This window comes from Rhipicephalus microplus, chromosome 7, assembly GCF_043290135.1.
Source record: "Rhipicephalus microplus isolate Deutch F79 chromosome 7, USDA_Rmic, whole genome shotgun sequence".
In the NCBI taxonomy this organism is placed as follows: domain Eukaryota; kingdom Metazoa; phylum Arthropoda; class Arachnida; order Ixodida; family Ixodidae; genus Rhipicephalus; species Rhipicephalus microplus.
In genome coordinates this window covers 164,741,075-164,755,587 of record NC_134706.1, presented here as the reverse complement: position 1 = coordinate 164,755,587, position 14,513 = coordinate 164,741,075, and the positions used below count along the sequence as shown (strand labels likewise).

The 14,513-nt window shown below is 45.6% G+C and overlaps 1 protein-coding gene across 5 annotated transcripts in view; it reads left to right on the top strand.

The window, feature by feature from the left end:
* LOC119180191 (uncharacterized) overlaps positions 1 to 14,513 on the top strand; it is a 218,774-nt gene that overhangs the window by 162,387 nt on the left and 41,874 nt on the right. For all 5 annotated transcript variants that reach the window (XR_012885119.1, XM_037431334.2, XM_075869894.1 and 2 more), the window contains 3 exons: positions 5,957 to 6,058; positions 8,482 to 8,604; positions 10,494 to 10,549. Coding sequence is in view for 4 of the 5 variants with exons in the window: in XM_037431334.2 (XP_037287231.1) it covers positions 5,957 to 6,058; positions 8,482 to 8,604; positions 10,494 to 10,549 (281 nt within the window). In the remaining variant the exon portion in view is untranslated. The remainder of the gene's footprint in view (positions 1 to 5,956; positions 6,059 to 8,481; positions 8,605 to 10,493; positions 10,550 to 14,513) is intronic.

The window sequence follows — 14,513 nt, the reverse complement described above, 5'->3', positions numbered from 1 at the left end:
CTCTTGTGGCGCTTCCCACCTGAATTTGACGTTGCTTTTCGTAAGGTGAGTTAGCGGCTTGGTGACCTGTGAAAAGCGTTTGCCGAAACGCCTGTAATAGGCGCAAAATCCGAGGAATCGGCATACACCATTTTTGTCAGTGGGCTGTGGGAAATCAGCGATGGCGAATGTTTTCCGCAGGTCGGGCGGATTACAGACTTGCTTATCACGTGTCCCAGGAAGAACAGCACCTTGTACGCGAAGCGGCATTTTTCTGGCTTCAGGGTTAGTCCAGAGGTGTTATAGCTTATAGTATTGCTTCTAAGCACCAGAGATGCTCGTCGAAGCTGGAAGAAAACGACGACGATGTCATCTAAGTACACAAGGCAAATCTCCCATTTCAATCCAGCCAGCACAGTGTCCTTAATGCGCAGGAGTGTTGCATGCGCCCAGCAAAGACCAAATGGCATGACATTAAACTCGAAGAGGCCGTCTGGTGCGATGAAGGCCATCTTCTCTCGATCTCTCTCGTCAACCTCAATTTGCCAAGAGCCCGTTTTGAGGCCCATAGAAAAAAAATTCGGCAGATCCCACGTACCTGGGGCTGGTAAATGACTGACTGGACTGGACTGGACTGGACTGGACTGGACTGGACTGGACTGGACTGGACTCGACTCGTCTGGACTGGACTGGACTGGACTGGACTGGACTCGACTCGACTCGAAAATGCTTCGCATTAAGAAAAAACTGGTCTTGAGAGTAGGCTGCCAGATTATCTTCATCTTAACAGTACATTCAAGTGGGACAAGGGTAGAGCGCACGGAAAGAAGATGTATTAGATTATTAGATTCGGGGCTTAAGTCCCAGTCTATTAACATTCTTTTCCACGCAGTTGCATAGGAGTAAAAAGAGATCAATATTCATACATATTTAGAGCTGTTACATAAAAATTCGGCAGATACCACGTACTTGGGTATCGATGTTATATGTAGCATGCGGAGGGAAGGTGACCGTGTTGCAATTTTTTTTATTGAGCGACATGTCATGAAATGACGCTAAATATATTTACAAGTGTTGCATGCACAGACATATGCTGAAGAGTTGCAGATGCTTATATAACCAGATGGGCGGGCGGGCGGGCGAGCGGTTTTTGCATTTAAAAGTACTTTGCATTGTGGAGAAAGTCCAGTGCGCCGTCTATATGTAGGAGAGGGTACTCGTCCTTCTTTGTGATTTTGTTCAGGTGTCGGTAATCCACCCAAAATGTAGGGTCCTATTCTTCTTCTTTAGCATTACGGTGGGCGACGCCCACGGGCTCTTGAATGGCTGAATGATGTCATCGCTTAGAATTTCGACTTGTTTCTTTACGGCATCGCGTACGCGCATCGAGACTCGGTACGGGCTTTGTTGAACTCGTCGGGCACTTTCTTCTGTTATGATACGATGTTTCACAACTAGGGTTTGTTGAATTCGCGATGATGATGAGAAGCAGTCTTTGAATTGCGAGAGCAGGGACTTGAGCTGGTTTTGCTTGCACTTTGAAAGGCTCGGGTTGACATCAAAATCTGGTTCGGCACCTCGATTCATCGAAGCAGCATCGACAGCATCGAAGAGGGCGAATGAATTGCTAGCCTCCACGAATTCGTCGATGAAGGCGACCGCCGTACCACAGTTTAGGTGCCTATATTACTGATTGAAGTTTGTCCGCACCACCTTTGCTTTGCTGTCATGCTGCTCAGCTATGCCTCTTCCGGCGCAAATCTAACGGTTCAAAAAAGGGGGTGGATCGCCCTCGACGACACTGTCAAAGTTTTCGTTTTTTTCGGTGCAAACGGAAACAACGACGTTGGAGAAAGGCGGCATGGTGATCTGCTCTTCTAGCACATGCAATGCGTAATTCCTTGGCATTGTGGGGTAGGCAGCGTGTTTTCTGAGGTAAGTATGATTGACCCAGACCTCAGGTCGATGATAGCGCCGTGTTGACTTAAAAAGTCCATTCCAAGTATCACATCCCTGGAGCAATCTTATAAGAATACTAAGCTCGCTGGATAAATCTGGTTATTGATGGTAATTCTTGCTGTGTAGACTCCAGTCGGCCTTATTAAGTGACTTCCAGCGATCCGGATTTCGGGACCTTGCCGTGCAGTCCTCACTTTTTTAACTTCGTCGCGAAAAAACCACTGACGATGGAAAAGTTGCCTCCAATATCGACGAGAGCAGTGACGAGGTGGTTGTCGAATGTTACGTCGAGATCGCTGATTGGTCGTCGTGGGTTGCGATTGGGTCGTGGCATGGGGTCACGACTACGTCTATTTGCTCCGTTCCTTCCACGTTCCATCGTGACGTCTTTTGCAGGCTGCAAAGGTTCAACGTCAAGACCCGTTTTGTCTTGCGGCGAGTGCTTTTGATTTCGTGGGGGCAACCGTCGGTGACGGCAAAGGATCTTCGGTAGTTCGTCGTATAGAAACTGCATCTCCATCGGTTGCTGCCCTTAGTTTTCCGAGTAAGGGCTCAGAGATCGGCCCAGGACAGGGCCGGTGTACTGCCCGTTGTGTGGTGAGGCGTAGCAGCCTGGCGACGGTGAACGATAAGGTCGCCGGGGTGTCGACTGCGCTCCCGCGAGGTAGGCGGTGATGTCATGTGGCTGTTCACCCTGTTGTGGGCACGGCACATTGATTTCGAAGCCCCATAGACGCATCTGTCGGTACTGGCAACGGCAGTAGGTGTGCCCTGCCTCGCCGGAATTGTAGCAGAGCGGGCGGTTGTCAGGTGCACGCCACACATCGGTTTTTCTCGGCGTGGTGCGCTGGCCTGCTGGCAAATGGTAGGACGTCGATGGTGGTGGCGGTGGTGGCTTCTGACGACGGAAGTGCGAAGGGGCGGCGTTTTAGCGTGGACAGGGAGGAGCGCAGAACTTCTTCTCACACAATGTCGGGGATCAAACCCACTCGAGGCTGCGCCAAAGGTAACAGCTTGCACAGCTCTTTCTGCTCGATCACTCAGATCGTTTCATGCATGTCTTCGAGTCAAGGGCTTGAGCAGCTACGCAGTCTGGAGTCGAGCGACAATTGTACTGTCTGGTACGCATGTCCAGGGTTTTTTTATAGTAGTCGCTTTCAATACAAATTCTTGAACGCTATTTGGTGGACTCCTCATCAGCTCGTGAAAAGCTCCTGTTTGACTCCTCGCATGAAGAACCGGACTTTCTTTTCTTCTGGCATTTTGGGGTCTGCATGGCAGAAGAGTTTAATTGTATCTTCTGTGAATATTGCCCTGTTTTCATTTGTCATCTGCATATGAGTTTCGAGGAGAGCTGTAGCCTTCTCCTTGCGGACCACACTTGTGAAAGTGGTGAGAAACCTGGCGTGAAAGACGTCCTAAGTGGTGAGGCTCTGCTCTTGATTCTCGAACCAGGTCCGACCAGCATCTTCTAAAGCGAAATACACATGCTGGTGCTTGTCATCGTCAGTCCAGTCATGGAAGGTGGCAATGCGGTTGAACCTTTCAATCCAGCTTTCCAGGTTTTCCAGTGGCGAACCGCGAAAAGTTGGCGGCTCTTTGGGTTGCCGGAGACTCACTGGGACAGGCTGCATAGGGGCGGTCATTGTTGCTGCTGTCGATGTCACAATTCGGTGCTGCCTGGTTTATTTAGGATAGGGGCCAGTATTATGGCTGCAGTCCCCTCTGCTTACGGCCTTGCTCGCTGTTCAGCATTGGTGTCGGCGTCTTCCTCGCGTCGTGGGCTGGTTTCACGGCTCGACGGGGCGTTTGGTACATGAAAGAAGCAGCACCTCCACTAGATGTCACGGGGTTGCGACTTGGAAGAAGGGAGAAGCTGCAGGTCGAATAATAAACTGTTTGTTTGAGCCGAACTTGTGGCCATGCAAACGGAAAATCAGATTACAAAAAGACACCCTGATAGCGGCGAGCAGAGCGTCGGCTGTCGATCAACTTACAAGCGGTGAAGCGTGTCGGCATTTATACCCTTGCCATAGAATATTCTAGCATTATCGCTAGCGGCGACATAGGTTCTTGAATAATCTGTGACGTTCCCGAAGTGGGCGTAATCCTAACAAAACAATCTAATAAAGCCTCGAAGCTTCTCGACCATCGTAGGCGCATTTTGCGCTGAACGTATTGTAGCGGGGTGTTAACAAAACTTGAGGAAAGGAACGTGGCAGTATATAGGGTGCAACAATGTGCTTCTTTTTCAGAGTTTAGTTGGGGCTGGCAGTATGTTTTTCTTCTTTTTTTTTATTCTTAAGAAGATTGTCAGGCACTGCTTAGATTAGCTCACTTCGAAACCCGGCCGCTGGAAGCCTGCTAAGTTGATTGTCAAAACTTTCATGCATTGTATGCGGACACGATTTAGTTAGCACTGAATGAAGGCACAACTTGCAATTACCCTTTTTACAATCTTTGATTGCACTGAATCAAAGAGCATAAGTGGTTTCTGCGCTCGTGGAACATATTTGCAGCAGATATGGCTTCTTTTGATTTGCAAGTTACTGTCTAAATATTGTAACAAACCCTTGGAAGGGATCTTGCATGTAAATTTCAAACTTTGCCCACATAGAGTTTCGTACAATATTACCTAGAGAGGAGTCTGGCGCTGCGATCGTGTACCCTCATGGGAATTATGGGAAGCACAGGCTTCGGATTGGATCGCGTTAGCCAACAAACTGTCTGTGGATCTTTTTCTACAGTTTCAGTTTCGTTCTATGCATAGAGTGGGTAGTGGGGTGGGTGCAAAGGACTGAAGCTGCGCCTTTGTTGTTCAAAGAAGCTGAAAGCTGCTAGGCCTCTCAATTTACTGCAACGCTGGAGCAGTATAAGTCGTGTTTAATAGTTTAAGCGAAGTGTCATCTACTCACCGCTGTGCATAGATGTAGCGTCCCATGCTAGTGCAGAATATTACATTGAGTTCACATTTGTTGTTAGTGCGTCTCACCAAAACTCGTTGAAGTAAACTTCAAAACGATGGCGATGCGAAGTAGTCGCACTGCCACGCTCTTCTGACTTCACTTCACAACAAAACGAGAGGTACGTTGGGGACAGATCACTTGAACAGACGCACCTGGCATCACAGCAGACGAAACGTTAAGTGTTTTTCACTTAATACAGTGCTGTCATTTCCATAAATGATTATTGTGTTCTTTCAAGGGAAAAACAAGAATGTTTGTTTTAAAATTCTGCAAAGAATAATTCATTACATCTTGATGCCAAATCTGGAATGCAATGGCAGAGCAATGAATACCCTGGTGGTTAAATTTGTCCAGGTTTCACTTCTACCGCCCAGTCACAAAACCTTTTTGCAATAAAGTTTGCGTACAAAAAAATGAAGAAAGTTTCAATTAGACATAACTTCAGCGTCGGGAATCTCAAGAACGTGATCCATCCGAAGCCTGTACTTCCCATAATTCCCATGAGGGCACAAGCTTTGCTGAAGCAGCCCACGTAGACACTAGCGGCAGATTCTCCTCTAGGTATTACTGTATGAAACTATGCTTGCCCATGAAGCCCAAAAGGTTTAGAAAATTGGGGGACCTTAAGCTTAGGAGTTGTACTCAATAATCTGTTTTTAGTGCCTACTTAAAACACTTAGTGTATAAATTAAATTTGTTCGAACTTGCTATGCACCCACTACGTGTCCTTAAGGGTGCAGTAGCATGTGTTGACCGAATGCGAGCATGCCATGCTAGGGCACAGTGCTTTGCTGCACCACATCTAGATCATCCCTGTAAAGAGAGAACCAGCACAGAGAGAAGCAGTAATGACATGTTCTCACCACGAAACTGCTTAGGTTCGTGGCAAACTTGTCAGCACGTCCAGCTTTTGTGCTCAAAAGCGATGGAGTCAGAGGTTTGGCTCCCCTTTGGGCTAGCTCAGCCTGCCTGCATGTCCCTTTTGTTGACATCACTGCTATCTTCTGAAAGTTTCTTGGTGGGCTGTGTGTAATGGGCACGCCTACATGCAGGATACGTTGGAGTGTGCATTGCGTCTACATGTAGAGCCACACATCTGCAAAGGACTGGTGACTCAGCAGGACGTTGAGCTGCACCAGAGGCTCATCACACAGGTGAACTCATTTACTCAGACATATAACGTTGCAACCACATTGACAGGGATTGTAGAATGTACATTCATAAGCAAGCTTGACTCGCATGGTCCACAGCATGTCCTGAAATGATTTGACTGACGTCCGCACCATATACACAATGCCCAAACAGGCTTGTAAGGAATTTCAAATAAACAAATAAGTATAGCTTTGTGTTCTATTGCGAGATGTTACTCATGCATGTGCAATGTCATTGAGCAGGAAAGCTTTTATGTGAAAACATTTGTATTCCAAACTCTGACTGTGCATTTGCTGAGAAATGAAAGCTTGTTGTTGATTCCCTGATTATCTAATTTTATCAAGCATTATTCAAGTTTATTCATAATTACATTCAAACTAAAGCCTAAATCTTATCACTGTAGATATAGAATGTTAAATGTGATAGAATAGAGGTGCCACCTGTTCCAGTGGCAGTGAAACTGTGCTGTCGTCATGCTCTGCTATATATTCCTTTTTAACTTGTCAAGGACTTTCTCCCACCCGTGTGCATTCTTGAGGCATCCATATTACCATTTGCAATGACGTCTATTGGTAAAGAGAATATGGGACACAGTCGTGCAGAAATCTAAGGTCGTGCAGAAATTTTGAAGGATGTTTTAACTGTTGCATTGGGAATGTGGCGATGAACATTCTTGAAGCCTGGCATTGTCAAAACTTGGTGCGAGTGATTGGGAGCCTGTTTCATACGTTTCGCATGAATTGTGAATTTTTCTACTCCACTTGTACAAGTCCAATCGGGACAAACATACGTTTATATTTCCAGTTAATTCTAGGCTTGTGCTAATATTTGAATGCTTCGAATATTGAAACTCAGTTCAATTACTTACTGAATTAACAAAGTAATAGGAGCATGTGATCACATCGTTAAATGTGTGTGCATAGTGTAACAAATTTAGCAAGAATTTGATATATTGTTATGGTGAAAAAATCCTAATGCGAATGCTGTTCTGGCCCTTGAAATTTCAACAGGCCCTTAAAATTCTTTGAACCTTGAACCCTGGTACATTCATATTCAGCTATGTATGCTACCAGAAGTAGAATAAAATTTTTAATGTTCTATTTTTTTCATTTTTAATGTTCTAGAAGGCTAATGTTCTAGTGCTTCTTTGGCTCTGGTACCATAACATTTGTTGCAACTATCACTGCTTATTTGTTTCACTGAAGTTGCATTAAACATATAGATTAGCTTGCCTGAATTTGTCAGGCTAAATGCGTGTGCAATATTGCAACATTCATCAAGAAATATCAGTGATTTTTCAACTTGCAGTTTATTTATTGGCACTGCAACCCTTTCAGGAGTTTTAGCAGGGTGGGATACAATGCATGAACGAAAATACATTAAACCGTTTAATGAGAGTCTACTGTATAAACATTAAATGTGTTTCGTTTACCAGGAGTTCTGTTCACTGAGAGCTCAACTGGGTTGCAGCTTTCAAGTATGAAACCAGTCGTATCATAAGCAGTTGTTCCATTAAAGCAACAGATTTTCATTTACTGAGAGTCCACTGTAATAGCACTCAAAATAAATCAACAGGAAGATTACAATAATAATAATAAAAGTAAATAATGAGAAAACTCACACATGCACTAAACATCACAAATTCATGTTCAATTTATCATGCAAAGCAAAGCATTTATCATAGGTGTAAATGAAACAAAGCAACAGGCAATGGAGATGTAAACAGACAGTAACTACGAAAAAGTAACTAAGCTTCTTGAATGATGTTGCTGCTAAGGTTATTTCAATCTGCGACTGTTCGTGGGAAAAAGAATACTTGAAACAGTCCTTGTGAGAATGGAAAGGAGTGATTTCTAGTTCATGCCTTTGGCGCAATGAATAACCTGAAGAGAATGAAATCTATTCGCTAATGTTGACGTGAAAGTGCCCCTTAACTGATGTCAGAGTTTTAAATGTGACGAGTGGTTTTTTTCGGCTAAGGGCATTGGGTTTGTGCGAGCTTTGCAGATCACGTACTGAATTGCGTCAGAAATCATTATAGAGGAGCTGTATGGCTCTTTTCTGAACATTTTATAGTTTCAGAGTATTACCTTTTGCATAGGGGTCCATTATTACAGCAGCATAGTCTAAGACTGGCAGAACAATCAAATTGTGTACTAATGACAAATTATGGCATTCATTAAGAAGTGTTCCGTGATTTTCAATTTGCAATCCTTGTCTGCCGATTGAATTTGGAATTATGGATGAGATAGTAAATCACAAAGTGAAAGTTGCACAAAACAAGCTGCAAGTGTTAGTACAGTACTGGAGACTTGGTATTTTGCAACTGTGGGCTGTATTGACTGTGAACAGCGGTCAATGCATTGTGCAGCTTTATTTTTGTTGATGTGTGTATTCATCTTCCTTTTCTTTGCTACAACCACAGCTTACATCAGCATGCCACGAGCTCCATGATGTCTTCTTCAGCATTCCTCTGTCTGAGAGAATGCAGCTGATCTCCCAGATGCGATCGCGGCATCATCCTGTCAGAACTGCCAAGGGTTGCACGGTGAGGCCCCTTTTCAAGTATTGTGTAGCTACAAGCCGTGTGCTGCTACACTTCGTGACAACTTTTCTTGACAGCACTGTGGAAGCTTCAGAACTGATGATGATGATAATGATGATCAAAACTTTATTACTCCCAAAAGAGGGAACCGGTCGAGAGGTCGGTTACGCTGCTTAGAGGAGGTCAGCGGGGATCCCTTGGGACACCGCGGCCTCTAATACGGGTGAGATTACTCGGCGTTGCTGTGTCGATTCAGTGATATACAGAAGGGACTCCCATGTATCTTCTGTGTGAGAAGCGTCAGCGTACTGTGGGCACATTCATGCCGTGTGTATGAAGGTGGCCGATTGTGAGCGGTATTTACTGAAGCCCGTGCTGCCTATCGCACCAAGAAATAGTAATAAAGTTTACTGATAACATATTGGCCACCTCTGTCAAATTCTTTGTAAAATTTTCAAATTTCGTCCTCTCACAATTTCAGGAATCTTGCCAGAAACTTTAGAAAATATTTTATTTCCAACGAAACAAAGCTCAAAAATCTATTAAAGCAGCGTCGCTTTCGCGATTAGCCTCGGCTCATTGTGTAGCGAGTTGTGAAGGCCGTGTTCCGCTGCTAAGATAGGACTGTACGTACTCCTGTTGTCATTATCAGCTAAAGCTGCATCATTTAGCAGAAGGGCTAAGTTAAGGACTTTTGTCGTGTTTTCCGAGAAGCTTCTCTTTCTTTGTGTCCATACCCTGTCCACAGAGTTGTGGCAGTGGGCATTGTGCTGAGCCGCTAATTAGGATTTTATTGTCGTTTTTCGTAAAACCGGCTGCTGTTTCCAACGTATTAGGACTGTATGTTAGACTGGTCATTTTTTAGTGCTCTGGAGGTTTTAGTAAACAGAGTCCAAGCTAGACCTGTGCGCTGGTACCTGTGTGCTCGGTTTGAAATGCTCCGGCTGAACGCCTTTGTCTCGTGCGATCTCCTTTGCCCTACCTTGTAGTAGCTCGATGTTAACAGCGAGATGTGTAGCTCGCTGCTCCCGCACAAAGTCTGCGAGTTCTCGTTTCACATCAGGAAATGCTTCATTTTTTGGTCCACGGAAACTTTTTCACTGGCCACTGTAAGCAAAGAGGGTGTCCTTCTGCTTCCACAAACCGCGAATACTCCGACCATTGACTCCAAACTGCCAGTCTGCGGCACAGTTGCCAGTGGTTTCGGCAGCAGTGATGACTTTCCTTTTAAAAGCAGCCGAGTACTGCCTGTACGGTGCTGACATGATGTAAAATCACAGGGGTAAAATTGTGGCCGTTGTTATGGGTGCCAAGTTGAATCAAGGGCCACTGACCACTTTTGCATGCATGGGTCTGTAAGACTAGTGCCTGCTACTGCTGCTAACGCTACGTAGCACTAAGCACAGAAGCGCGCAAACACTGGATGATGATAATAGCACTGCGCTATGCCGAATTCAAAACTAAATTTTGGTCGAAAATTCTTGGGACTCACATATAGTACAGGGTTGAAAAATTTCGTACCCTAATCTAGAAAAAACACCCCAGGCTATATGGGGACTTTTACGGCAATTTCGTGGTCTTTATATGGAAGGTCACTGCAACTAAATTTCACAAAAATGAATTTTTTTTGCGCAACCCGTCAGTTTTGTTGTAGCAGGCTTTGACAGTACGATTGTTCTACGCTGTCTTTGCAAAAACACCCAAAGATGATTTCGTGTGGATATATTTATTTGGCTGTTAAGCTTTGTTGCTAGCAAACCAGTCTGGGTTTATTTAGGGCTGCCCTCTGCTGAAAAGATTTCCTTTGCGTGGGAACTGTGGAACTGGTTTGCTGCATTTGGAAGTTTGTGTCGACTTGCACTTTGTGTTGTAATCCACCGCTTGTATTTCAGGCACCAAAAAAGATCTCCCTGGCCACGCAGAAGGTTCTGGAGAGGCGTTTCTCCAAGTGAGTACCACCGGAAGTTTCTCAAGTGGGGAGCAAGGAAGTGCCATGGTAGTTTCACTGTTTGCAAATTCAATCCTAGTAACTGCGAGACGTATCCATTTAGAATGACATCTGAAGGAGGGCAGATTTTGGGACTTGCACCATCAATCTTGCTGTCGAAATGTGCTCATGTTTCAGTGACCTTTCTTGGTGTTGAGGCTTGATCGTTTTCCAGTGCTGGTGTGTGCCGTAGCCGCTGATAACGATGAAAAACAAGGGCGCCCCAGACCACACATTCTTTTTCTGCTTCTGCGATAAAGCACATGCAAGGTTGTAGCCACCATAGATCATTACGATGGCTAACCGGTGAAAGTAGGAGCGTAATCTTATAAAACTCCATAACTGCTCGACAGTGACAGCAAGTAGTTTAGCCTGGTCTAATAGTACACCATCCTCTGATATGACATGACTGCAAATTTCGAGCTTTCGCACAGCAAAGTTGGAGTCACTTGAAGCTGAGCATTCTGGAGACACGTCAGTGCATGTCTCAGGCGCGCAAGGTGTGTTGCTAAGTTGGGTGCAAAGACAACAATGTCGTCGAGGTAGCAGAAACATCCGTTCTATTTAAAACTTCATAGAACTGAGTCCATCATTCGCTTGAAGGGGGCCGGCGCATTGCAGAGGTCGAAAGGCATGACATTGGATTCGTATAGTGTGTTGTGTGTCACAGAGGCTGTCTTTGGACCTGCTTTAGATCGGCATCTGCTAAGGGCACCTGCTAATACCACGTAGAGTAAAAACTCGTTAATTCGAATTTTACGGGGATGTCCAATGAGTTCAAATTAAACCAATTTGAACTAACTAATTTATTGAAAAAACAGCAAGAATTGAAACTGGGTTATCTGAAAATCAGACAAAATTTGCAAAAGTAATCTGTGATTACTTTCTGCTTCTTTTCATTGAAATTGATTGTCATAGCTTTGTTTTCTAATGCGCGAGCGTGGCGGAAAGCATCTTCTTCATCTTCCTCGAAGCTGAAGAAGAGGCACGCGACACGCATAGCCTTCATTACCTCCGAAGCTGTTGGCCGCGTTGGCGCCTCATCTTTATCGTCCTCACCCACGCCGTCGACGAGCACTTCTCCGGCAGTCGCCTGCACAATGATATCGTCGTCGATGATAGTGCTCCAGACCACTGCACTGCAATCTGCATCGACTTATTTGCCGAAGTTCACGTCACCAAGCGCATCCAGCGGTCAGTCAGGAATGACGTCGGCCTCGCGCTTGTCGAGATCGTCAGCTGTGCCCTCAATGGTCACACAAAAGTCACTGTGACGGAAGCAATTGACAAGAGTTGTTGCCGTGACCTGAACCCAGGCCCGCACCAACATATGCAAGGCCGAGAGCAGTGTCACATCATAGGCTTTTGTACCGGCGGTGCACAACACCAAATGCTCCATCATGTGGTGCCTGTAAAAGCATTTCAAGTTCTTAATTACCCCTTGGTCCATTGGTTGCAAGGACGCCGTTGTGTTCGGAGGCAGAAACGAGAGCTTCATCGCCTTCAAGTCGACATAAAGCACGTGCGCTCAGCAGTTGTCGACTACCAAGAGCACGTTTCTGTCAGCTAATTCAAATTTGCGGTCAAGCTTTATCAGCCACTGTTTGAATATTTCCCGCATCATCCATGCCTTGGTGTTGGCTGTATACTCTGCCTGTAGTGTGCGGACGTTCTTGAAGCAACAAGGCTTCAGGGCCTCACCTATGATCAGCAGTGGTAGTTTTTCGGTCCCGGTCATGTTTGCTGCGACCAAAACAGTAACGCAGTCTTTGCTTCTTCCCGCCAGCATAGGTGTCGCCTGTGTAGGTCAACGTTTTACTCGGCAGCAGCTTATAAAATAATGCCGTTTCATCGGCACTAAATATATCGTGCGGCGAATACTCTTGAAGGAGTTCTTGCAAAGCACCACTTTGTCACTTTGTACATGTCTTGCTGTTCACGTCTTTGCCTTCGCCAGACACGGTGTGGAATACACTCTCGTGCCTGTCTCAGAAACGATGAATCCAGCCCTCTGAAGCTTTAAAAGTATCACTTTTCAGGCGAAGAGCGAAGTTTGCTGTTTTCGATATAACGATAGGGCCGCTCAATGGGATGTTCTGGCTCCTCGTTTCCTTGATCCATGTGAGCACTGCGCGCTCTAATTCCGGGTGCTTCGCCTTGCGAAGCCTCTTGCGACTGCCAGTGAATGCATCAGTTGCGTAGGCCTCCTCAATCGCTCTCGCATTCTTTATATATGTTGAAAGAGTGCTTTTTGGGATGCCATGCTTTCTTGTGGTTTCAAGCTTGCTTTTTTTGCCACTGTTTTTTCACAAAAGATTTCTACCTTCTCTTTGAGCGTTTTGGTGCCCTGTTCTCTTCCGCGAAAAGTCATAGTAAGTGCAGTATGCTAGGCCCAGCAGTCGAAGGCAACACCATCACAAAACCCACGGCGCTAAAGGAATTCGTAGCTTTGACGCACACGAGGCCTAGCGACTGAATAGGCGGCACACAAAGGACACAGAAAAGCGTTCGGCACGAACCGCCACACGATGCAAAAAGCGCGCGCAGTCGGCGCAGTATGCCGCAGCCGCGCAACGACGCCCTATGCCCGCGTATGCAGGCGCTGGATTGGATTAGATTGAATTGCGCCTGCGCTCAGCGTTCGCGCCACCTATCGTATAGCCATAAAAGCTTAGGCGGCAGCATAAAATACCACTACGCAGTGGCGCGCAGTTCGAATTATCGATAGAGGAGCCGATACGCGCGTGAACTAACGAGTTTGTTAACTTATAGGCGCCTATACATCGTGGCTGGACCACGCCCATCAGTTTGAATTAACCTGAAAGTTCGAATTAACGAGGGGAAAATTAATGTGCTTTCACTATACACATATGTAACGACAAAAAAAAACTCTGCACCTTGTGAACAATCAAGCGCATCATCAATCCTGGACAAGGGTATACGTCTTTCCGAGTGATCTTATTTAAGCGCCTGGAGTCATGCCGAAGCGAATTGGAACATCCTTCTTCTTAACTAGAACAATAGTTGATGCTCACGGACTTGCTGAAAGTCAGATAACGTCGAGCTTTAGCATATCGTCATTCGCTTGGTGATAACCTGACATTTGGCGGTGGAAACATGGTATGATGGCTGTTCAACTGACCTGCCGGAGCTTGTGTCGATGTAGTGAAGCATAGTAGAAGTTCCGCCCTGGGCAGGTTGAGCAACATAAAAGGATTGGCGGAACTGGTACAGCAGCTGGAGAAGATCGGAGCATTCAGATGGTGACAGTCCATCTACGATCGATAAATGGAATAGCTTCGAAAGTGGCACATTTAAGATGGCTCAGAGCACTGATGGCGTCGTGGCCATTGTCAGAATCTTGCGGCATGGTGACATTTGGTCTTTTGCCAATGGCCTGCACATGTCCAAAAGATTCACCTTTAAGCAGTTGAACGGGATACGGAAGGAGATTGATGAAGCACATAGCGCTGTTGCCTTCAGAAATGGGTAGGTTCGAATAAGGCAGAAGAAGTGGTTGCCGTCTGAACAAGAAGTTTGATTGTTCAAAGAATGCAGCTTCATCATAAATGTCACAGAACATGGGGAGCAAAACATCGCTGTCACAGGAATTTCAGTGCCTCCTTTGACTACTAGTTTGTGCATGGTGGGCTGAGTGTGCTTGGAGGGTTGGTCGTAAAACAGGAAGAGTTCAAGTTCATATATTGAATAATCAATTACACGTGGTCACGTGACAAATCATAATACAGCTTTATTTGATAACATTACAGAAAGGTGGCAAGAGTAACAGGCACCGAGGCCTGACAGAGGCTCCTGCTCCGTTCACAAGTTTGGCTACGGCGAACAGATTATTTGTACCATAAAGGCATGTGGTGCTTCACCATCTCACAGTATAACAAAATACTACAGCCAATGGCATGAAGCG